This window comes from Lampetra planeri, chromosome 42 (genome assembly GCF_965212315.1).
Source record: "Lampetra planeri chromosome 42, kcLamPlan1.2.h2, whole genome shotgun sequence".
Lineage (NCBI taxonomy): Eukaryota > Metazoa > Chordata > Hyperoartia > Petromyzontiformes > Petromyzontidae > Lampetra > Lampetra planeri.
Window position 1 is genome coordinate 8,375,753 of NC_136148.1, and position 25,913 is coordinate 8,401,665.

At 53.1% G+C, this 25,913-nt stretch overlaps 1 protein-coding gene across 4 annotated transcripts in view; it reads left to right on the forward strand.

Annotated features, from left to right (window-relative positions):
• The window catches only part of ATP9B (ATPase phospholipid transporting 9B), a 102,076-nt gene that overhangs the window by 10,704 nt on the left and 65,459 nt on the right, over positions 1-25,913 (forward strand). For 2 of the 4 annotated variants that reach the window (XM_078613858.1, XM_078613860.1), the window contains exons 2-5: positions 6,647-6,823; positions 15,820-15,970; positions 17,965-18,078; positions 20,193-20,301. In XM_078613858.1, the coding sequence (XP_078469984.1) occupies positions 6,647-6,823; positions 15,820-15,970; positions 17,965-18,078; positions 20,193-20,301 (551 nt within the window). Of the gene's footprint in view, positions 1-6,646; positions 6,824-10,023; positions 10,107-15,819; positions 15,971-17,964; positions 18,079-20,192; positions 20,302-25,913 lie in introns of those variants that run through there. The other 2 variants (XM_078613862.1, XM_078613861.1) reach the window with 2 other exon arrangements.

The following is a 25,913-nucleotide window of genomic DNA, read 5'->3' on the forward strand; positions in this document are numbered from 1 at the left end:
CATTTAGTTGAAACATTCGGAAGTTCATTGCTCATCAGCGACAGTCGAATACCCGTTATTTGAAATTGATATTCTGATGGCTTATTTAGCTGCTGCTCGTCATGTGGCTTCTAAGTGATTAGCCAAGTAGTAATCGGGCGTGACCTTGCCGAGCTTCCGATATTTGAAGAGATCACGCCCATTAGGGGGCTTTTAGAAAAAAAGAATCGCCGAGGTTTTGTAGAAACTGCTCAGAGGGGCACTGCGTGTTCCAGTGGTAGTGATAATAATACTATAAATAACACTCGAAGTGTTATTGTACAGCAGAGCCATTCACACAAACTGCATCTCACAGCGCCTTGCACGAGCCGCAACTCGCCGAGGCGTGTAAATTTGGATGTGTTTTCAGACAATTAATGATGAGTGTTTATACACGTGGGAGGAACCGGAGCACCTGGAGAAAACCCACGCGTTCTAGGGGCAACAGAGTATCACATACAGATGGAACAGATGGAGATTAGTTCACACTTGATGGTCCGCTTTCTCCTGGCTAGCCAGGGTATGGTGCCACCTCGACAGCCACGGTAAGGTAATTTTGGAACATTTGTGCGATCCACCTTCTTTCGTATGGCATATGGGTGGGGGGAAGCAACACTTTGTGTAAGATGTCATAATCCAATATTAAGGTCTTTCAACCAATCCAACGCGGCGTTAGACTCTCTACGGATTGCGGCGATGCCGCCAGGGTGCGCGGCGTGGACGGCGGCACTCGTCGTTGATGCGTTTGGTGGTTTTGGGCTTTTACCACGGTCGCAGTTTGGCGATTCTTTGACTTTCCATTAATGTGACGACGTGGTACGACGCGCATCTCCCGTGCCGCGTCCGAGCGCGGTTCGGTGCGGTCCACAGCCATCGTGAGAGGGATCCAGCAAAACTCTCGCTGTCTAGGGGGTTGCGTGCAGCAGCGCCGCCAGCGCTACCTGGCTACGCGCGATGGCAACGGAGCCGGTTTACAGCCCCTCGTGGTTCACTGTGGCCACCTGGCAAGTTTGGCAGGGAATTGCCCAGCACGCTGTGTCGTGGAAGGAGCGTGTTTAAGAACGGACATTGACCGATAAAATGGAGAGGATAAACAACACCCTGGGGCATCGCTCACCAGCACGTGCCGTTCAGTGGCAGTCACGGCTCGGTGTTCAAGTTGGCATCGCACGAAACACGATGCTGAACGTACAAATACTGCCTCTGAAACTAAGCGTTTAGTTTGTGTTCAGTTTGTTGTCGTTCCCCCCTCACCTCCGATTAGCACGGTTGGCTAAGTACGGTGCAAAAGACGTCCAACATACATACACACTCTCACCCGTGGGATCTCGCCTGGTGAAATATCGCAATTAGTTACCCAAACCATTTCATCTGCAGTGGCATGCGCTGAAGGTTGAAGATGCTGTTTTGTATGAATAGCCATTTGTTTAAAAAAAACATTTTCCCATTGGCACACAAACGATACTGCTCTACTCGACACTGTGTTACATGGTACAGATATCTCTAAACAAGCCCAGGCAAGTGTTCATGTGTAGTTCACTTCGCTATCTGTGGCTGAAAGCGTGTTGTTTTAAGACGGATAGACGGGAAGGTTTCTGTGCATCCCAAAAGCCTCAGCGCTCTGCTTGTGGAGGACGATTTGAGTCAGCGCCATGCAGGTTCTGCCTTTTCATTCCGTGCTCCCGCCCTGAATTTAACCAGGTTCCCCAGTGCGAGAGCGTTTGATGCTTTCAGCATGGGTCACCAGCCACCGCGCAGAAAGGCTTTTGTGGAAATCTTGTTTCATGCTAAATTTGGCCTGCCTCAGTGCCGAGCGTTACGCAGCACGAAGGCTCACAGCAAACCACTCGCCCCCCGCTTGCCCGGTTAAAGACCAGCTGGTACGATGCTGTGAGAGCCGTCCTGGGAGGCAAGATGTCAGATTTTTCAATGGGAGCTGACGGAAGGAGGGGCCCAGAGGCGAGGTGTAGAGGCGTCTCCAGCATCGTCTCTGTCGACCTCTTGACCCTGACGCGGCACCGCGACAAGACGGCTTCAGTTTGCTCTGCTGCAATTTGCAGCTCGCGCACTCCTCTGCGTGAATGTCGTGGAAACCTCTGAGCGATCGATAGTGTTATGAACGTCGTTAAGTTACTAATAACGCTACTACCTGTGTGTTTACTCGTGAGGGAAATGCTAATCGATCGCACGTGCAGAGTAAAACGGTTTTCAGCAAATGTTCGATCAATTCTCACAATGCGACTGCTTTAATGAATGTAAATCTTTTTTCTTTCTTCTGTTCGTTTAAAAGTAAACCCAGAGCGGGCTGTGACGCGGCCCGGCGGCAGCGCCTTCACCGCCCCTTGCAGACGTTTGTGGTTTTAACCTGGCAGGCCACCCCGGTTATTACTTCGGGCGTATTAATCAAAAAGTTCGTCACGCCGTCTGCTTCCTAGTGGACGTTGAGGTTCCCACGGCGTGATTCGAAATGAGGAGGCCGTTTTGTGCCGGCATGATGTTCCGAATTTGCTAATATTTGAGAATTCACCCTGAAAATTACTGAGTTGGGATTACGCAGAGCAGCAGTCGTCACCCCCTACCTGCGGACGGATGCCCACTTGCAGGCAAGATGCCGGAGTCGCCTTGTGGCAACGCGGAGACCAACTGCCGATGCGGGCGCTCCGTGCACATTTGAGATAAGATGCCGATGACGCAAGGCAGGCGCTGCAGAGTTTGCCGCGGCATTTAAGGAACGCCAAAGTGAATGAATGCCACCGAGCAGCGGTCGTCTCCGGTGGCGGTGCCGAGGCCCCGTGGTTTATATTTCACACCGGAGCCGGCCTCCATGCCACAGCTGCCTCCGCAGTCTCCCCCATTGGGAGCAGCCTCACCAGGTGGTGGCTCAGCCCCACGACCTCATCCCATGGAAGATAATGGGCAAAATCGACCCTGCCAGGGAACCGAACTCATGGTCTCATGAATGAATGAGCTCCACGCGCTGTTAATACGTTACACGCAGCCGTACATAATTTACGCGTTACTTATAGGCATACATAATTAATTGCGGAATTAAATTCGGCGAGATAGCCATGAACTCGTGGTCCGCTAGCTGTGGGTTATTTTAATGTTTGGAACGTGGCGAGCAGTTTGCCATTGTGGCGTCCACTTCACGGGGAAGTGTTGCACTCTGTGAATTCTCCCGCGGGAGTCACGGCTGGGAGGATGACAGCAGGCAGAGGCCCAGCGGCGTATTAACTGACGGGTGAGATGCTGCAGCTGCAGCCAGGTGATCGTAGCCATCGTTATTCCGCTTGTTCACCCAGGAAAGGCCTTGCTGAGTCTCAAGACTTTTTCAGGAGGGTCCTGCCAAGTTTTCGCACTGGTGGGGGTGGGGGGGTTGCGATGTTGCTATGCGTAATCTCAGTTTAATAATTTGTAGGTAATTTTTTCTGCATTGGGATATTTGGCCAAGACCGGTTGCATTGTGTTTTTTTTTTATTCTTGGGTCTTTCGGTAAAGTCACGTAGATAGGTTCAAAGAAAATAACAAAAAATAACAAAAAACTACGACGTTTCGATCGCAACACAAGCGGTCGCGATCGAAACATCGTGTTTTTTTTTAACCTATCTACGTGACTTTACCGAAACACCCAAAAATAGGAATTCCTGCGGTCACGAAAGCTTTAAGGTCAAGATTGTGTGTTTTGTTCAGCTATGGGAGGAAACCAGAGAACACAGAGAAATCCCTTTCAGAACAGGAGGACATACAAATGCCACGCAGAAAGGCGCCCGAGTCAGGAAACTAACCCAAGCCCTTCTTGTTGTGAGGCACGGGTGTCACCAATGCGTAGCCCTGCTGGCTTGTCAGAAACCGTAAACTGGGTGAGCTTGGGGAACTCGTGATCGAGGTGACTGGACGAGTATTTTGAAATGTCGTGCGCGCATTTGTGCAACCGTCTGCTGCTGAAGCAGCCTCTTGATTGATTTCCACACGCGCTGCTACGCACCAACAGATTTGCTGCCCACAGCCCAGAGCACATTTGTACGAGTGGTCACATTCGTGTGCGGCGTTCCTTTCGAAAGCGTGTGTCAAAGTCTAAACGTCCAAAACAACCTCTGCGGTGAAATATATTTTGGGCTGGTTTTACTTGTTCTTACATGTCGGCGTAATGCGTCACCGTGGTCATGTGGTGGGTGGCGGTGATGACACGTCAGTTAATTTCGTCCAGGTCACTCACGGGGTCCCTCGATGCTCCCGTCAGATGCACTCAGAACCTGGGTTCGAGCCCGGGGTTCACTGCGTTGAGATGATCCGATATCCACACAACTTGTTAGCGTTCTTGACTTTTGATCAAAGGGTTTCTCAACTGCTGGAGACAAATAACCAGTGCTAAAAGGATGGATAGAACCAGCCATAAAGGGTAGCATGCGTGTCCCTTGCCCTCCCCTGCCGATGATATCACAGTGTATGATGTATTGCTAATGCAATACATCCGATGTTGGAAAGTATTGCATAATGACATGAATATTCATGTTTTGTGTTCCTTGTTTAGATTATATATGGTCGTTCATGAATTTAAAGCAAACAATACATGCATTTATAATTAAAAAAAGGATACTATTGACGTTCGTTGACAATTTACCTTGATTTAATAATACAGAAAACCCTTCCCTCTCACGAGTGGTAGCAATTGCGGTTTTGCGCCAAATTTATTGAGGTACACTTCACCGATCGCACCTCTCTGGCTCCACCATTCGCGGGTGACCGCGAGATTCCTGTATGCACTGTATCTGTACTGCTCGCGATGATGCTGCTGCTGCCGCGGAAGGACACACACGCCGCTGTACGCGGATACTGTACAGTATTGTTCACGACTTGAAAAGGAAAATCGTTGTATACATTTACCATACAAATTATATTTAACAATAGAAAATACGAATCATATTTTTCATTCAAAATACTTCCTGTTTAATGTTTGAGTTGATGTAGAGTGACGTAAGGCAACAGGAGGGGTGAGTATTGTATTACGAACCATGAGCCAAACTCTGGTTTTCCCATTGATGCCTTTGAGTTTACGGATCGCGGATTTGCCGATTGCGGCTAATTTCAAGAACGTAACCCCCGCGATGGGCAAGGGTTTGCTTTATATCATTCTACACTCTATTACATGGTTTATCTGTTGTAAGGGTTGACTCAGCCGATCGCCTTTCCTGGGTTGACAAAGCGAGACCACTTTGTGGAAGCCAACACTGGTTGTCGAATGGAGATACTGGCCCCAGAATGTGGAATGTCCAGCAAGTGGCTCAGGACCACCACAAGAGATGCGTACCACCCAATGCTCTCTAGGGCAATACCCCACCGTCTGTCTGTATCTTGGTACTTTGTGTTTAAGAAACAGAAATTATGCTGTTGTAAAAGGACACGAGGGCAGCTCGGACACGCAGTATTATGCGTCAGCTTTCCGTTGAGCAGTCGATGATATTAGTCATCAACATGGTTGGTCATCGCTGCAGGCAAATGTAATCACTATTGCCGTATAGGCATTGTAGATATTCGGAGGTTTTATACAATGCTCTGTTGTACTCTGCAAATAGGTAGGTGGGCAAAGTGTTTTTTTTTATGTCGATGTGCAGTATCGTCATGAGCACACACACGTTAAAATGGGCACTGCCACTGAATTTACGTGCATCACAAGCCGCGCGGAGAGCAGAGCATCGTACGCTTGAGCCGTGGCCGGAGGATGGCTCAGCGGCCTGACTCCTGCGTCGGTGCCAAAGGCCCTCGGGTTTTTCAGAACGGTGCACACGGCCCGGTGGAAGCGCGTTGACCGCCCGTTGCGGAGGTTTGAATCCGGCAGGCTGCCCTGGTTATTGCCGCGGGCGTGTTAACCGTGCAAAGTACCGCCCGCTTCACTGTGGATTTTGAAGGTCCACTGAAGGTCGTTTGAAAAGAGGAGGCCCTTTTGTGCTGGCGTCACGCTCCAAATTTTTCAAAATTCTAAAAAAGGCCCGTAAATTGCTCATTTGGGATTGCATAACCAGCAACATCACCCTCCAATGTGAAACGACTGCAGACTGTATGTGCGTGTCGCGATGGCCTTACGCTGTAAGAATCCACGGTCTCCAGTGTAAGGCGTTGAGCATCTTAATTCAGTTACCAGCGACCTCGCCTAAAAGCCACTGTGTAAAATGTGATCTCACGCTTAATGTTACATTTCATTACTCGGGAGGCTTATTCAGCTTTAACGGCACAAGCCACTCATTTTCACGGTGCAGAATGCATTTTAACGACTTTGTACGAGAAATGTCTTGAAGGATGTCAGGAGCAGCCCTGTGATGTCACTTACGGATCATTCGTGACCCTTGTGGATGGAGACTTTGCTAATTGAGTGCTCTGCTGTGGTTGGACGATGCTGGTGACGGAAAAATGCCCTACTGTGCCCTGCAGTGCCGGTGGCACGAATGGGACATTGCTGATGACGCTGGCACGTGGACACGAAATCCAGTATACGCTTTTGATTGGCAAGAATGAAGGCATGATCCTGGCCAGCGCTCCGCCTGTGACCTGGTCTGCTGGCGCTGTGTCTCGGGCCGCTGAGCGGCTGCGAGTTCCCCGGGCCTAAGGAAGTGCGTGGTGTTTGTGACAACAGATATCCGTCGGATGCGGACGATGAGGCCGTATTGGATCAGATGCCTCTGATGATGTCGGAGGAGGGCTTTGAGGCTGAGGATTGTGACTATCACAGCCTGCCCAAGGCTAGAGTTATCAAGCAGAGGCGGGGACTAGCATGGTTTTTAACAGGCGGCTGCAACAGTCTGTGCACAAGGTAACGGATGACACATTAATGACACGATACCTTGGCACTGGCAAGCACATTCTGCTGGGGGCTACTTCAATGTTCTCTGGACATTAGGACGCGTCATCTGCTTTTGTGGCTGGAGCTGTGCGTCCCGTGCTGCACGGCGCGGAGAGAATGAGCAGCAGTGCGATTGACGCAACTGCAACGGAAGTGCATTGGGCTGCAAATACAGCTGATTTAGGGCAGGGGTTCCTCCTGTTATTCTGGCTAACCAACAGGCGTTCACCACTATTATGCACAATGAAGGGTAATCTGATTACTTAACTGCAGGCAGTCGGGATACCAAACAAGACGTGGGTCGTATTGATGCAAAACGCGTCTCTGAAAGCCGCGGCAGTGAAAGCAGCCCGTCGGAGCAGAGAAAACACCTCCCGGCCGCAAATGCAGGTGGCGTGCAGTCTAATGTGCTTGATCCTAAATGTAACTGCCACACCGCGCACACATATATACGCAGTTAACAGTGTATTTGCACATGTGCTTTGAAGGTGTGTGCGTAAGCAAATGTCAGTAAACGAGGCTCACGCCGTCCCCTTCTCGCCTGTCTGGACGGCAAGAGCCCGCATCACCTTCGCTTTGCGGCGTGCGCGCCCGCACCTCTTCCCTGTCGCCTTCGCGCATTCCCCCACAGCCTACGCTTCGCTTTGCACTTCCTCGAGTGAATCGCTTCTTACGCTAAACGCCCCCGGGCGCTCTCGTCGTAGAAATAAAGTCAAGCGCTTGCTTGGGAAGTGTTTTGGGCTGCGCTGCTGTCACGCCGGTGTGTTGGCAGGCAGCTCGCTCGACGAGCACCTCGCCGCCGGATTAGCGTCACGGGGGTTCGGCCCTGTGCGTTAGAGAGTGGTCCCTTCTGAGACCGGCCGCTGCGTTGCTGATGCGTTACGTGTGTGCGTGTGTGTGTCTGTGTGTGCGTGTGTGTGTCTGTGTGTGTGTTTTGTGTCGTTGTCATGTGTGCCTTCGATTGCTTACACGTACACTATCTGTCATTCGCTCACCAAGTGTTACAACAACAACAGCGGCAGCGAGGGATAGAGGCGCCGGCACGTCATCAATTCCGTATCACGGTTATTTATTTGACTTGGTCAGATCCCACCAAGGTTAATCCTCCTTTTGGGAAAAACGAAACTAAGTTACGTGCAGAGCACGCGTTTATTTTTGTTACAACTTATTTGCAGGTCTTTTCCAAATCAATATGTTTGGCCCTTGCAAAGTCACACAAGTCCCTATTGTAGCATGCTAAAATAGAAAAGTACTTTTGTTCTTTATTTAAGCATTTCGGAGCCCGTTGGAAATGTGTTGTCATTTCTCAATGAGAAACGTGTAAGGGGGTCGGTCCTCGGTGTCCACTTTGGCGTTGGCAGCGCTCGCGTGGCTCCCTGCTGCCGTCGCGGCCCACGCGATGCAGGAGTGCGACCGTCGAGAGCGTGGGGTGACACCTGGACCCCTGTCACCACATTTACATCAATCCCAAGTTCGATTTTCGCTTGACTCGCAGTCTGAATATCAGCCGCCCAGATTTTAAAACGAACTGAAGTGTTCAGAGGGATTGCACGTTTGGCCGCTTTCTCGTGTCACATGCCAGATTCAAGTCGCTTTTCTTCTGCCCCCAGCGATGGCTGAATGAAGCTGATGTATGCGAGTGCAAACACTTGTGCCATGCAAATACACACGATTTCTCTCCTCAGCTTGCAAAAGTCTAGAATGTTTCCCAAGTGTTATTTCAGCTGAAGTGTCCATTCGGACACCATGGTAGAGAACGGCCCACAGTCATATTTATCACAGAGCTACTTCTGAAAATCAATTGGCATCCGTGCCCATGTGACAACTTGATTTGATTGGCTCTTGTCAGGTGATGGAGGGTTGTTGTAGTTTTAACATTGACATGATAGCTACATACCACAGAGGGACCATGTCGTGAGTTGGTGGGAGTGCATTCTGAGCGGTGGAAAGGGGCCTTGTTTACACACGGGCGGCCGGATCCCGGATTCGTACCCAGGATATCGGCATTGCCGGCTCAGTTTGACCGCACTGGTTTCACCGTGGGCCCTGTCTCCTTTGTGTGCAGCGCGTGGGCACGGGCAGACGGTAAAACACCGGTGGTGAGTGGTTAGTTTGAGTTCTGGTAGCCTGGGTTTAATTGCAGCTGCCCATTGTTTCCTCTAGGTTGACTTAGCCTGGAATTAATAAGTTGTGTCACAGGAGGTCATATGCAGCGCCGGAGAGATACGGGTGGCTGGGTGTGTGTGTTGTGGTTGTTGGCTGCACGACCACCCCCTTGCATGCAGCTGCTGGCGTTCATAGGAGCTGTACTCGCTCACAGCTCTCCCCCGCAGTCTGTTGTTTGTACAAAAATAGGAATCTCAGTTTCGGTGTTGTGGCACCAATGTACGTTTGTCACGTAACGAATGTTGCATGTGTATTCTTTCTCATCCCATTTGCATGACGGACTTCATACGTCTCTCCGCGCCACGCGTGCATAGGTTCATCCTTGTGCCTAATTCTGTTCGTCTCTTCATGCCTCTCGCTTTCGCTGCTTGTCGTCGTCGTGATCTGTGATTACCTGTGCCCCTTTGTCAGCCGGTAAACCGACACCTGTCGTGTTTCGTCAACGCACGTCCGTCTCCCCGTGCGGCTCGTCCAGCTTGGTGTCGAGGAGGCAGATTGGTAGAGTCGAGTTGACAACGTTGTGCGTTAGTTCGCATGAGGACAGACGTTTCGACTTCCCACCTGTCGGGCCATTTCTTAAAGGGCGCCATTACCAGAACCGCCACTCCGTTGAAAGTGGACGTTAAAGACCCCGTGGCATTTCCCTCAAGAGCAGCGCGCCGAGTGTGCCGCCGTCACGGCCAAGTTTGAGAATCCCTCCGAGGCAGCCGTCAGGTTTCATCGCAGCGCTCCTCCCCTCGCGCCGGCACCACTCCCTCCCCCAGCTCTCCCTCGGCACGCAGGCGAGGCACCTGTGTGGCGACTCACCTGTGTGACGACTCACCTGTGTGACAAGTCACCTGTCTAATGAGTTGGGCGCGGGGGAGGCACTGTAGGGCGCAGCACGGCCTCGTTGCGTCACGGCTGTTTGCTCGGAGAGCCCCGTGTCAGCCCCCCCTGCGCGTACAGTGAAGAGGGCAGGGCGCCGCGCTATCGACTCACGCCACCCCCCCCCCTCTCTCCGTGCGCACGCGACGGCGACTCCTCCACTGCCGCGCTCGCCATTCGCGGCCGCCCTCTCCCGCTCGCACTGTCCGGCCATGGGCAAGTAAGTAACGAGGCGCTGGCACGCGCCACGTTTCGGCACCGGCGTCCGCGCCGGCGCGGGGGGGTAGGAGGAGTGGGGTGGGGGGGGGGGCCAGGCGGTGCCTCCGGTGGCCGCGCTTGGGCTCCCAATGACGCGCACGACACAAACGCAGCCTCCGCCGCGGCACCCGAGAGGGCCCGCGCCGCCGAGCCGACCCAAAATCTGGACTGGCGCGCTTTGGGCCGCAGGGTCCGGTGATTTTCTTTCTTCTTTTGTGGGAGCGTGGCCGGGAGTTGTGCTTCCGCGTAGGCTGAGAGCGTGCAGTGCAGGCGGGGGTGGCGGCTGCTGCTGCACGGCTACGCCGAGGCCGTGGGGGGCCCCCCGCGAGTGCGTTGGGCATCTTCGCTCGGTGCGAAGGAATGACTGCAATGCGGTTCTGCCGCTCTCAGACACTAAACGTGGCAGGTCGGCCCAACAATTGGGTTATCGCCGAGATTGAGAAAACCAGTGTGCGGTAATAAAGGCGTAAAATGAGTCGCGCTCGAAAGATGTATTTCCCACGTTAAAATCAGAAAGGGTACTCGTGCAGTTAATCAATGTAGGGCTGTCCATCGCGGGTCGTCCAGGCGGCTGGAGCAGTACTCCTCGGCGTTTCCTGCGAACTCACCTGTCGCCCAGCAGCGCCCAGCGTCTCTGCTCGCTGCTGAGTTGGAGGAGCTTTTTCCCTCTGTCGCTTTCCGTTTTTGTCTTCCCTCTCCGCCATCACCGCTCCCACGCCGCCTGCGACACGGCCGTGTTGACGAGGCTGTGTTCCACCAGCGCGTCTGCTCTGCAGTTTTCTCCCCCCCCCCCCCCCCCCCCCCCGTGCACGCGTTGAAGCCGATGCGGAGCTCCGCGTTGGCCCTGAGCTGTGATCGTCGAGCAAAGAGGCTGACGCTCGCGCGCAAAATGCTTTCACAGCGAATGCCGCTGCAATAATGCGCAGACTCTGGTGTTCGTTCAGCGCAACAGTCATGATGGCCGTGTCCCATGTAATAATAATGCGTAGCGCTGGCACAAACCCTGGCCATCCGCGATACAGCACTTGGCACTTACCCATTTTCAGTGCAAATCGTGTTCGTATTCATAACAGCACGAAAACGAACATCACTAACAACAGTGCCGATATTGACACGAGCAGTAATACGAACTCTCACCTTAATCCCTTGCCAAGCGCTCATGATCAAGCAACCGTAACACTTGGCAACTCTCCACGTGCGACTGGTTCGAGTACAGTAGCTGACACCTGAGTCTCGGCGGCTCTTAACATTCGCCAAACGCTCATCTCGGCACAGACACGAGCCCTAATGGTCGAACATGCAGTAATCTACGCGCTACCAGAAGCCCCGATCTCAGTAAGGAACATGAACACCCTGACCCTACACATGAACACATACGTGTTTATACTGGAGGAATCCGATGAGCTATAAAGCGCTTTTTCACAGATGACCCTGAAATCCAGCAGTTAACGTGAATCCAAATGCGCACACTCGGTATGAACTCACACCTGTATTCTAATCATCATGCCCCGTCCAAACAGTTGCCAGTCATCTCTTCCCTTGAGGCTAACCCCAAACCCAATGAAATTTCACTCGCTCACTCAACAACATTCACTTTATTCACCTGAAACATTCAGCAGCTCACCGACTCACACAAACACTCATTCACCCAAACACTTGCCCGTTCACCCGTACACTCTCACCCACGTACCCAAGCACTCGCCCAAACTTGAATTGCTAACCCAACAAAAACCAACCCAATCTGTAACCTTTAATCATCAGACCCTTTGTCAACAGGCAGGCAAGGGTGAATCGAGACGGCCCGTTCCAGTAGACAACCAGGGCTACAGTTACGGGCAGTTAAAGTCTCTCCCTTTTAAAATGAGCGTGAGATTGTGTCGAAATCCATATTCCTTTTGCTATTGTACATAATTGGTAATGTACATACACAATGTGCATACATTAGGTATGTTGATTAACTGTGAATAACCCAACTAATAAATAGAGAACCATTGTAATTTATATTTCAGTTTCAGTTTAATTTATTTGGTTTTACCCTGGGAGCCATTCATTCGGCTCTTGATTCGGGTGCAACCGCAACAAACAATAAAATTACAAGATACATTTAAAATTTACTGCACACAAATTTAAACATCCCCTATAAAAACAATTCAATCTTCCAGAAAAAGCACCATATGTTTATGCTGCGTATAAAAAATGTGCAAAAATCCCAGTTTGATGTTTTATCACAATAACAATCACAATACAATTTAGATTAAAATTGTAAGTATAACTCTAAACTGCAACATACAAATATGGCTAAACTAAACCTTTTTAGAAATCACTAAAATAATGCTATAAAAACAATGTAACGGTGATCATTAGAAATGACCATGGCTACATTAAGCCCCTCCCCCCCTCTGGTCGTCGCACCTGATTGGCTCACAGTGACGACACCGCAACTGCCCCCTCTGCTTAAGACCGAAACAGCAGCAGGATTTCTCTACAACTCTGCCTGTCCGCCTGAGCGGCCGGTTGTAATTACTGGCGAAAACATCACGGCACCCGAATTGTTAAATGCTGCGGTGGGTTTACACTCCGACGCGCCGGTGTGCTGAACTAGTAACTAATTACTCTTTGGTTTTTTCGGTAAAGTCACGTAGGTAAAAAATAAAATGAATGAAAACAACTAAATTAAATCACGACGTTTCGGGCGCAACACAAGCGTCCGTCTTCAGGTGGGCGACAACAACGTAGCGAAAGCACCGCAACCACTTAAGTGTGTCTAAGAGATGGCGACTGTATCATTCCTCGTCACAGCCATCTCTTGGACACACTTAAGCGGTTGTGGTGCTTTCGCTACGTTGTCCCCACCTGAAGAAGGATGCTTGTGTTGCGCCCGAAACGTCGTGATTTAATTTAGTTGTTTTCATTTATTTTATTTTTTACCTACGTGACTTTACCGAAAAAAACAAAGAGTATGAATCCTTGCAGTCACAAAAGTTTCAAATCTAGAATTAGTAACTAATTGGCATATTTTGTTCGGTGAAAAACCTGACTGCTGACGGGTTTAACGACACATTAAATATTTACGTGATCTAGCCCCAAAACAAAACCTCTTATGGATTACATTGGTAGCGAAAGCCTACGCGTGAAATTCCACGTTCCTGTGGCAGTGGCCAGTCTACACGTGAGATTACAGCGGTGAACCTCCCACGAATTGATACTCATTTATTCATTCCCGGAAGTATGATGAGCTGAGTTAGTCACCTGTGTGGATGTGAACTCAACGCAACCCTCCGCTTGTTTATCGCGCGCACTGTGCGCAATCGGGCGTTACCTGGCCGGGTAATGGCATCGCGGTGGTAACTGCAGTCTAACCTTCGCCAAACAGCGTTACTCATGCAAACAGGAGATCAAACACAGCCATCATAGCAGCCAGCATTGCAGTGATGCCTCCATAATAGAGCCTTTTTGGGTTAGATTGCGTAAATATAAAAGTGTCGTGAAACCCGCCACCATCCAACAAAGCCAATTCGTAAGGTTTGTCACGTCGACAAAACGTGTCAATTCGTTACTAGTCCAGCACACCGGTGCGCTGGAGAGTAAACGCACCACATGTACAGATCGAGTTCGACGTTTCGCCAGTAATTACAGCTAGCATCATCCTGCCAGCAACCCTCGTTGTTGTACCCATACAGAAGACCAACGCTAACGGAGACATCGCAGCGATACACTCCGCTGCTCCTGACGACGTTGTCTGACTTGACCCCCGGAATGTGAAATTGTAGTTGTTTCTCTGCATCTGTATCAGCCGTATGAAAGAGGAAGACCAACACTAACCATTAACAGCACCATCCTCTACCTCTTATCATAACAACACACAGACCACACCGACATTATTATTTGTTATCATCATCATCATAACAGCACCAACACGAACCATAAACAGCAAAAAAACAAACGGCACTAATTCGACTGTTCCCTAAACGACCCCAACCAGCAGTTCCTCCTAACAGCTTTGACCCCTGACCCTTTTGCCCTCCCACCTCCCCTCTGGGCAGGCCTGCCCTCCCGCCCCACCTCCTCTGGGCATGCCTGCCCTCCACCCCTCTCTCTGAGCAGCCCTTGCGCCCCTCACACAGCGCGACACTGAGATGCGTCTCCCGGTCTCCCACAGAGCTCTGTGCCACCTGCTGCGGCGCTACCCGGTCCGCTCGCTCATTTTTGCGCAAATGATCCTGCGGAACATTTTATCCGTTCTCTCTCTCTCTCTCTCGCTTTGATCAATTCCTTAAACGGAGGGAACGGTGTAATCAGTGATGATCGCTGACGTTAATTTGGAAGCGCGCGTCGTTAACGCTTCCTTGCAATCGGCTCCGGAATGGATCGGCGTTCGCTTCGCAGGCCATCGATTCCACAACGATCGGCAGAGTTAAACTTCATTGGCATTGATTCCACGACATCGAGAGCAATCGCCTCCCGTTCGTATTTACAGGGTGTCCATAAAGGCGTCGTCCATTCTCGAAGACTTGCACAGAGGCACAAGGCCTAGCCACACCGTTCAAATGTTTGCAACGTGTCCCCTTGCGAGTTTCGCTCGACCTGAAACGGTGAGCGATCTTCACCGGCGCCGTGCCACAAGCGTTCAAAACGAGGATCACAGCCGAGCGATGGCGGTGCCTTAGGAGACAGCGGCCGTCATCCTAGAGGTCCAGACTTGCGGGTTTCCAGTCATTCATAAATGCGGCCTCTTGCGGCAACGGCGACCGCTTGACAGATTTCGCTCCGCACTCAACTCTGCTGATCACCTGGCGATGCCTTTTCGGCCGCGTTGCTCTCTCGCTCTGGCCGGGCTGCGGCCCCTGGTTCATAGCGCCGCAACCGTCTTTCTGGCCTTGCCTCTGCCCACTGCCCTGTAGTTTAGGTCACCTTCTGACCCTTGGCGCCTGTGCGCGTGAGCGTGCCGTGAATATATGTCTCGCAGTGACTGAGGATTTTAAAATGTTTCGCTGCTGAGCGTGAGCGTTTGCTGATGGTGCGTATGCTTCTGGGTTCTCTTTTCTGTGTGCGCGCGCGTGCGTGTTTGTGTGCGGGCGTCTGTTTGTGTGCGTGAACTGCGTGCGGTGGTGATGGATGGTGATGTGTGGCATGGTGTGTGCATTCTTGTCTGCTCGTGTGGTTTCCTGCATGGTATTTCGCCCTGCATGGTGTTGTGTCCTGCATGTTGTGGTGTTCTGTGTGCTGTGATGTCCTGTACTGTGTGCTGCTCTGTATCGTGTGGTGTGTTGTATGGTGTGCTGTCCTCAATGGTGTTCTGCATGGTGTGCTGTCTGGCATGGTGTCCTGTGTGGTGGGGTGTCCTGCATGGTATCCTGCATGGTACCCGATATGGTGTGGTGTCCTGTACTGTGTCCTGTACTGTGTGGTGTCCTGCATGGGGTGTTGTTCTGTGCGGTGTCCTGTATGGTGTGCTGCTCTCCGTGCTTGTTGTTCTTGGTGTGTCTTGCCGCCTGCTACCCGGCGTGGTGCGCTGCATGGCATGGCGTACCTGTTGCCGCCGTATCCCACGACGCGGCACCCCTCCTGCCACGTCGTGCCGCGCGGTGCTGTGCGCGTGCCGGGTGCGGTGTGTGCGGTGTGCGGTGTGTGCTGTGTGTGCCAAACGATTGCGCGGTGTGGCCGGGGACGCGCAGCTGCTGCGACAACCTGTGCTGCCTGTGCCGGCGGCACAAGGAGCTCAAGCCGCGCACCGTGTGGCTGGGCCACCCCGAGAAGAGCGAGGAGAAGTACCCGCGCAACGCCATCAAGAACCAGAAGTACAACGTGTTCACCTTCGTGCCGGGGGTACGTGCCGCACGCACGCACGCACGCACATACTCGGTGGTGCCACTAACAACGCTACCCTTGGTTTTTCACTGCTATTGGCCCAGTATTGAACTTGCCCTGGGGCTGCCCTCATGATTGTGGTATAAATTGACAAAAATAAATAATCCGCCCCCTATCGATTCACGTACATCATTGAAAAATGCACCGTGCTTGTACAATTTTAGATTGTTCCATCGAATACAACTTTGCGGAGTGCGTTATCAGCGGTGTGCAATGGCCGAATGAGAATGCTTTACCACCGCTGGCTGTACAAACGCAGCCGCACAACTGAATCCACGCAATGAGTGAGCACTTTACGTGCGGACTTTGACGTCAGAGGTACCGCTCGGCTTTTGCAGTGGAAACCAACGCCGGTGCCTCCCGGGACCCACAAGCGCTTGTGCTGCAATCGAAACGTCGTGGGTTTTTTTTGCTCTTATTTTTATTTTATTTGTACTTAAAATTGCATTTTATTTTTATTTTATTTTCTATGTACGTGACTTCACCGAAAGAACCAAGAATATAGTCGTGTATAGTGTAGTGTATAGTGTAGTGTATAGTGGTGTAAAGAAGAACCCCTCTTAACGAGGGGCCTCCATAGAGCCCAATGTTGTTCGCTTACCGACCATTCCCATTTTAACGATGGGCTGTTGTAGGTACAGTAAATATTAATTAATGCATTGATTAACCATGTTTCTGTGAATATTATGTGTTTATCATGTCATTCATATATTTATGTATTAATATCCGAGGTTTAAACATTATTAAGTAGGTTTTTTGGGTGAAAAAGGGTAACTTTCGATGCTATCGAAACGAATTACGCATTTAACGTGTATTTCCCTTACCCGGTTAATCACCACATCACTTAACGACCGGTTTCGTGGAACCAATTACCATCGTTAAGAGGGGTTCTACTGTACGTTCAAGTTCTCTCGCACCGTATGTAGCCAACCGTGCTAATCGGAGGTGTGGGGGATGGACAACAAACTAAACACACAAAGCCGCCCTCGCTTGTGGGAGGGGCCGCCTGTCACAGAGGGCCCTTGGCCCACTAACGAGCGCAGGGTCTCGCGCTCTCACAACAGCTCGGCTGTGGTGGCCCACACGGCAGCTCTCTCTCGTGGGCCGTGTGCGGCAGCCTTCTCACGTCCTTTGGGTGAGAGCCCCATGAGATTCGTTGTCTCCAGTAATAGCGCGATGACCAGAATCACGTTCTAATGTTTTACACCTCCGATGAGCACGGTTGGCTACATACGATGCGAACATACATACTTTAGCTGCTTGAAATGCATCTCACTTTGAATTTGATTGCAACTTTGAGCGTGGTACGGAACGACCCGCGCTCTGTGGCTGATTTCACAGGACGTGTAGCGACAGTAAAATAATGCAACTTAGAAATGACAGCAGGTTGCGGGGATTTTAATGGGTGCCTTCGCCGCGTTAAATAGGCCGCAGACATTTTGCCCGCGCGTGCCGGCCTCCATTCAAGACAGCGCTCGCAACACGCAACGGGCACGTGGGGCAGAGACCTGTCCCATCATCCCATTCAGCTCGTTCCGTCTAAGCACACGCATGCACACACACACGCACGCGAGAGAGATATATTTTGTATCGCGCGCACACCCGCGTCCCCACGGGGGCATTTCGCCCGTTATTGATAAAAAGTAAAGAAATGAAATGATCGCCGGTCACACTGCCCCCGACCGCGGGAAGGCTTGCGCTGAGCGCCCCCCGGATGCCTCGTTTGCGGAGATCGCATCCCAGCCGTTTTAGCAGCCCAGCTCCTCCACGCCCCCCCCCCCCCTCCGTTTACGATTGCCGGCCGACAGACCGTTCTCTTGATGTGCAGCTCAATGACGGAGGAATCGTCCCCAGGCCCCGCCGTGCTCGCTTCGGCTGCGTTGTCGCCCGCTCCGCCGGATTTTGATGCACGGCGTTAATATTTGCGTGCCCGCGTCGGCGTTGTCGTGCAGGTGTTGTACCAGCAGTTCAAGTTCTTCCTCAACTTGTACTTCCTCGTTGTGGCATGCTCGCAATTCGTGCCCGAGCTGAAGATCGGGTACCTCTACACCTACTGGGCACCGCTGGTACGTGGTGGCCGAGCGAACGTCGTGAGCGCGGGCGGTTGGGGCGGTGGCGACGACCAGAGTTCGATTCGCCACCCATGGCCAACATTGGTGACATATATTTGAACGTGGTCCTGCCTGGACCTTCCCTTGGTCGACTCGGCCTTAAATTAATACCTGCTGCATTGTGTATTGGCGCACCGCCTTCGTAGGTGCTCGGTGACAGCACTTGCCCCAACAGCCTGTATAGCTATATGGGGGATCTTAGTCTTTGTGCCCATTCATCCATTATGAATGGGCACAAAGGCACTGATACATCTGTACATTTTGATTCTCAAGCTCACGATGCACTCCTCAAATTGTGTGCGCAATAACATCTTGCATCAATTCTAGATTTGAAGCTTTCGTGACTGCAATGATTCATATTCTTAGGTTTTTTTCGGTAAAGTCACGTAGGTAAAACATTAAAATTAATGAAAGTAAAATATTATTATTATTATTTTTATTTTGTTTTATTTTACTTTCATTAATTTTAATGTTTTACCTACGTGACTTTACCGAAAAAACCTAAGAATATCTTGCATCAAACCTTTTTTTTCCCATTCCATTTTATTTCCATTCATTATGCCGCTTGCGATTGCTCTACGTTAGCTCTGCGGCCACCGGAGACGCTACCTTTCACTGCGTTGGTGAAACGCCACGTCGCTGAATAGAATCGCGACCCCGGGTGGGGAGAATTGACGATGCTCCGAGAGCGCGCGTGGTCGCGCGTCAATCCTCGCCGACCCGCCCATCCTGGACATCTGTGATGAAGAGCCTCGTGGCTCGTCGGGTTCCTCCCGTCTCAATGAAGATGCCGATGATTCTGAGTGCAAATTCGAGGTGCGGCTGTTGATGTTCAAAAGCAGCGGCACGTGCGCGTCCCAGACACAGCGGATACGGGGAGAGGTGTGGGTGTGTGTGTAGACATTTAGCTGAGGTGTAAATGAAGACACGTAATGTGTAGAAGACGGTCTTCAGCAGAAGACAAGTGGAGGGTCTTGAGCCTGGATTTGATTAGGGGCAGGTAGTCGGCAGCACGGAGAGCTGGGGGGGGGGGAGGGAGTTCCAGACCCTGTTTGGCACCGTCAGAGAAGGAGTGGAGGTTGTTGGCAGAGGGTTTCAAGAGACACGTTTGATTGGCTGTAGCGAAGAGCAAACTATGGGCAACACGGTGAGATAAGATGCGAGATGTCGGCAGGGGCAAGTCTGTGGAGTGTCTCTTGAGATGTTGCGCGTGATCGTGTCGTTACCGTGGGATTCGGTTGGGAGCTCGCAGAGGTAACGGAAGGTTGCGGTGGTGTGACCTCGGGTCATGGGTGTGGGTCTGCGCTCTTGTGGCACCCTGGATCATCGGGAGTTTTGAGAGGGAGGGACTTGGGTAGGCCGTAGAGCATGCAGTGGCAGTGGACGAGTTGGATATAACGGGAACTGCCCCCTTCTCGTTTGTGGAGGGGGAAATCGACTTAATTGTCACGCGTCATAAAATGTCTAACTCCGTGTGCATGGGCGAGTCTCAGTTCACACAAAGACAAAGATCCCCCATATAGCCTTAAGAGACTGTTGGGGCAAGTGCTGTTAGCAAGCACTTATGAAAGCCGGCACTGCACACAGGGGGGAGAGTGGCCAACACCACGCCCGGCCGCCTTTGTCTTCCTAGTGGCAATGTTTTTACACAAAGCACTAGGAACTCCATTGAGGCTGAGTCGACCTACACGTGTGTGTGAGTGTGACGAGCCCATAGCCCGCGCCATCCATCACGTCGATAACTCTGCGCTTCCACCGCCACCACCACCACCACCCCCGCCACCACCGCCGCGTTCAGTTCGGGGAGAGGGGAAGGGGCCTTTCCGCGGCCATTAATCCTCCTCATACAAAAGCCACCGCGACTGTTTAGGCTGATGATCGCCCGCTTTGTTGTTTAATTAGTCTTGGAGTAAAATTGCCCGCGATCACTCACGCTCCTCGTGGGGCAGCTCGGAGAGCGCCGCCGACAGATTGCCCTTCGGGGGACGGTGAGATTTATCCGCGTGCCCGTCGCCGCTCTGATCGATACCCGCGCGGCCCCCACTCCCCCCACTCCCCGCACCGCGTAGGGCTTCGTGCTGGCCGTCACCATGTTCCGCGAGGCCCTGGACGAGCTGCGCAGGTTCCAGAGAGACAAGGAGATGAACTCGCAGCTCTACAGCAAGCTCACCGTACGAGGTGGGCCTCCGCGCCACGCACGCGCCAAGCACGGGCGTGATGTGTGCACGTTCACTCTCAACATTTCTTGGTGGATCGAGGGGAAGGTTTTGTTGCCGTGGTTGATAAGCCACACTGCACGTTTGACTTCATGATGACGTAAATCACGCACGATATGTGCACGTGTTTAAAGTAGCGCTGCACGAATATTCCGTGCAAAGTTTGCTCTGGACACCGGGATTTACGCTGCCGTTGGTTTGCTGTTATTTTTTTATGATTCCGCTTGTTCACCCGGTGAAGTCTCACCGAGTCTCAAGACCCATTTCCAGGAGGGTCCCATCAAGTTGTTGCAGGAGGGGGTGATGTTGCTGCTGCTGCTGTGTAATCCCAGTTGAGTAATTTGTAGGTCATTTTAAGCATTGGGGTGTTTTGCCCAATTGCAGAGACATTCTATGATCTTCTCAGCAATGGCAGGAAACTGCAGAACCCAGAGGACACCCATGCAGGACAGGGGGGAGAGCATACAAACGCCACACAGATGGTCACCCGAGTCGGGAATGGAACCTCTGCCCTTCTCGCTGCAAGGCACGCATGTAATCACTGCCCACCCTGTAGTCGGTGACACTGGGACACATTTCCTCCGCGTTTTTATATTCGATACTGTGCCTCTGTGAGGACGTGGCTATGCCACCTTCATCGTTTTAATCGTCATCGCAGTTCGACAACCCTCCCTGGGGGGGTACGGTCGTGAAATGTCAACCTTTTTAAACGGCCCCCTGCATTAATAGTAAAGTCGCATTGCGTTGTGTTTTTTGTTAAAGACTGCGGCAAGTTTCTGGGACTCCAAGGTAGTGATGGGGACGATCGCCCCCCCTCCCCCGTCCCCCCCCCCCCCGCCCGCCTTGGATCCACCGCAGGCCACCGGTGATCACGTCACCAAAACTGGTCCCCGAGCTCGTGGAAACGAGACCCTGCGAATCGTCGCCCATCGGTCCGCCCATCGGGCAGCGCCGCATTGTCGCCGCCTCGCCCGGGACAAAGCCCCCCGAGTGGAGGAACGTTAGACCTGCCGCAGACGTCTCTTGGCCCTAGACACGGCGTGGCCGCGGGGATATCACGATACCGGACCATCCTTCATTACCCCCCCCCCACCCCACCCCCTGTGCAGGGGTAACCACCACATCGCATCCGATAGCCACGCGATTTCATTAAAGTCTCATGATGTCGCGGCTGGCTGGTGAAAATTTAATTGTCGGGCTTTGCATATGAAAGGCGCGTGTCCCTATGTCACTGTGACTAATGGCATTAGGTGCAGGCCGTTATTTATTTATTTAAAATGAAACCCCTGCTCCCGGCACGGCCGCGCCCGTGACGTCGCGAGATTGGGGGCGTGACGCGTCTTCTGCCGTCCTGGGTCTTTGATGCCAATTAACGGCGGGTGGCAGGGCGGCGCAGCGGCAGCGCGCTCGTGTCTCGCAGCAACAAAGCTTCCTGGGTTCGATTCCCCGATGCGGGCTCCTTGCATAGAATCTGTGCATTCTCTCTCCCCCTGTTCTGCGTCCGTTTACACCCGGTTCTCCATTTTCCTCGCATAGCTAATGAAAAAAACAACACGGTGTTGGCCAAAACATCCTAATGCTGAAACAATCACCAGCAAATTACTCAATCGGGATAACACACACAGCAGCAGCAGCAACATCTTGTCTTATTATTTTAATTCAGATAGGGCCTTGCTCAAAGTGCTGAACAAAGAATTAGCTATTTGTAGACTAGACGAGTGTGGTGAGATGAGATGTTTAGAAGGATGGTAGCGCATGATGAATATGACCATGCGTGGAATAAACGATGATGGTGAGAGTGACAGTGAGTGGTTGATGATGATGATGAGTGAGTGAGTGTGATGAATGGGTAGGGGAAGTTGGGAAGAGGGACGGAGTCAGTGAATAGGATGGGAGGGGGAAGGGGAGTTTGGGTAAGCGGGGGATAATCAGTCAGGGCTTTAAGGGAAGAATGAACAATATACAACGGGTCCCCTACTGCGAAAACTTGGCAAGACCCTCCTGATGGAGTCTTGAGCCTCGGCGAGGCTTTCCAGGGTAACCAAGCGGAATCTTCTTCTTGTCGTGCGGCTGCTGATTGTTGATGCAGAGCAACGACTACAATTTCACATTCAGGTGGTCAAGCCCAGACAACTGCACCAGGAGCAGCGGATTGTTAATCGCCGTATTTGTGAATCGGGGCATTGCGTCGTTATACATTGTTACGGTCTGTTATGAATGATCCGCGTTCGCACACTACTGGAGAGATTTTTTTTATCGTGACAAAAGCGCAAGCCCGTTACAGCATGTTGCATAGCTTACTCGACCAGGTGACATCCATAATGCAGGTTTTTTTGGGTTAGATCGCATAAATATATAAATGTGTCGTTAAACACGCCACCACCCGACGCAGCCAATTAGTAAGGGTTGTCACGTAAACAGAGCGTGCCAATTTGTTACTAGTACAGCACTAACCGGTGTGCTGGAGAGCCAAGCCACAACATTTCGCGGAACGCAATCCCAACGCGACTGAACCATTTTAGAGAAGAGGTGGGGCCTGCTAAACACTCATGTAGAGTTTAGAATTTCCATTTGTGCATCATGTATCCGCATCCACTGCCATGGTTTGTGCAGTGGATGCGGCTTAGGGTGGACGGGGAGCTTCGTGGAAGATCAAACCCCGGGATTCGAGCGAGCGTAATGGTGACGACGAATACGGGAAGTGAAAGTGGCGACGTTGCCGCCGTCGCGTTTCACCGGCGGCCTCGCGTCGCCGTGGGATTTTAATCTCCGCCGAGTGTGCCGCCCCCCCCCCCCACCACCACCGTGCCCATCAGGACGTGCGGCGTCACCAGTCCCGCGGCCACCGCGGGCAGAGCGTGTAGCACCGCGGTGAGACACAGGTGCTAATATAATAATGGACCTCCGGTCTGTGGAAAGGGTTTACGGAATCACCGAATCTTGCAAAATTTTCATTATTTGTTATAAATTTTTACAAAGTCTAATTAACAAGAAAATTCTCTGATAGCTCAGTTAAAAGTATTATTTCTTTGGACCATAAAAACTGATATATAGCATATCTTCATATTAATTTATAGGAAATTGATGACATTTTATTTAAATTGAAAGTATAAAGCAGCTGACGTGCACTTAAGGTTTGGATTCTCACAGAGGAGGGTGAATGGCTCCGATAGCTTGAGCTGGTGTCACCCAGGGGCACGAATCAGGCCCTGGCTCAGAGTCCCTGGCTCCCTGGCTCCCAAGCTCCCCCCGGCTCCCAGGCTCCCAGGCTTTTCAGTACTCAAGCTTCCTCGGCTCCCAGCTTTCCAGATTCCCAGGTTCCCAGGTACCCAGGTTCCCCAGCTCCTAGGCTCCCAGGTTCCCCAGCCCCTAGGCTCCCAGGTTCCCCAGCCCCTAGGCTCCCAGGTTCCTCAGCCCCTAGGCTCCCAGGTTCCCCAGCTCCTAGGCTCCCAGGTTCCTCAGCCCCTAGGCTCCCAGGTTCCTCAGCCCCTAGGCTCCCAGGTTCCCCAGCCCCTAGGCTCCCAGGTTCCTCAGCCCCTAGGCTCCCATGTTCCTCAGCCCCTAGGCTCCCAGGTTCCCCAGCCCCTAGGCTCCCAGGTTCCTCAGCCCCTAGGCTCCCAGGTTCCCCAGCCCCTAGGCTCCCAGGTTCCCCAGCCCCTAGGCTCCCAGGTTCCCCAGCCCCTAGGCTCCCAGGTTCCTCAGCCCCTAGGCTCCCAGGTTCCCCAGCCCCTAGGCTCCCAGGTTCCCCAGCCCCTAGGCTCCCAGGTTCCTCAGCCCCTAGGCTCCCAGGTTCCCCAGCCCCTAGGCTCCCAGGTTCCCCAGCCCCTAGGCTCCCAGGTTCCCCAGCCCCTAGGCTCCCAGGTTCCTCAGCCCCTAGGCTCCCAGGTTCCCCAGCCCCTAGGCTCCCAGGTTCCTCAGCCCCTAGGCTCCCAGGTTCCTCAGCCCCTAGGCTCCCAGGTTCCCCAGCCCCTAGGCTCCCAGGTTCCTCAGCCCCTAGGCTCCCAGGTTCCTCAGCCCCTAGGCTCCCAGGTTCCCCAGCTCCTAGGCTCCCAGGTTCCTCAGCCCCTAGGCTCCCAGGTTCCCCAGCCCCTAGGCTCCCAGGTTCCTCAGCCCCTAGGCTCCCAGGTTCCCCAGCCCCTAGGCTCCCAGGTTCCTCAGCCCCTAGGCTCCCAGGTTCCCCAGCCCCTAGGCTCCCAGGTTCCCCAGCCCCTAGGCTCCCAGGTTCCTCAGCCCCTAGGCTCCCAGGTTCCCCAGCCCCTAGGCTCCCAGGTTCCTCAGCCCCTAGGCTCCCAGGTTCCCCAGCCCCTAGGCTCCCAGGTTCCCCAGCCCCTAGGCTCCCAGGTTCCCCAGCCCCTAGGCTCCCAGGTTCCTCAGCCCCTAGGCTCCCAGGTTCCCCAGCCCCTAGGCTCCCAGGTTCCTCAGCCCCTAGGCTCCCAGGTTCCTCAGCCCCTAGGCTCCCAGGGTCCCCAGCCCCTAGGCTCCCAGGTTCCTCAGCCCCTAGGCTCCCAGGTTCCTCAGCCCCTAGGCTCCCAGGTTCCCCAGCTCCTAGGCTCCCAGGTTCCTCAGCCCCTAGGCTCCCAGGTTCCCCAGCCCCTAGGCTCCCAGGTTCCTCAGCCCCTAGGCTCCCAGGTTCCCCAGCCCCTAGGCTCCCAGGTTCCTCAGCCCCTAGGCTCCCAGGTTCCCCAGCCCCTAGGCTCCCAGGTTCCTCAGCCCCTAGGCTCCCAGGTTCCTCAGCCCCTAGGCTCCCAGGTTCCCCATCCCCTAGGCTCCCAGGTTCCTCAGCCCCTAGGCTCCCAGGTTCCTCAGCCCCTAGGCTCCCAGGTTCCCCAGCTCCTAGGCTCCCAGGTTCCCCAGCTCCTAGGCTCCCAGGTTCCTCAGCCCCTAGGCTCCCAGGTTCCCCAGCCCCTAGGCTCCCAGGTTCCTCAGCCCCTAGGCTCCCAGGTTCCCCAGCCCCTAGGCTCCCAGGTTCCTCAGCCCCTAGGCTCCCAGGTTCCCCAGCCCCTAGGCTCCCAGGTTCCCCAGCCCCTAGGCTCCCAGGTTCCTCAGCCCCTAGGCTCCCAGGTTCCTCAGCCCCTAGGCTCCCAGGTTCCCCAGCTCCTAGGCTCCCAGGTTCCTCAGCCCCTAGGCTCCCAGGTTCCCCAGCCCCTAGGCTCCCAGGTTCCTCAGCCCCTAGGCTCCCAGGTTCCCCAGCCCCTAGGCTCCCAGGTTCCTCAGCCCCTAGGCTCCCAGGTTCCCCAGCCCCTAGGCTCCCAGGTTCCTCAGCCCCTAGGCTCCCAGGTTCCTCAGCCCCTAGGCTCCCAGGTTCCCCATCCCCTAGGCTCCCAGGTTCCTCAGCCCCTAGGCTCCCAGGTTCCTCAGCCCCTAGGCTCCCAGGTTCCCCAGCTCCTAGGCTCCCAGGTTCCTCAGCCCCTAGGCTCCCAGGTTCCCCAGCCCCTAGGCTCCCAGGTTCCTCAGCCCCTAGGCTCCCAGGTTCCCCAGCCCCTAGGCTCCCAGGTTCCTCAGCCCCTAGGCTCCCAGGTTCCCCAGCCCCTAGGCTCCCAGGTTCCCCAGCCCCTAGGCTCCCAGGTTCCTCAG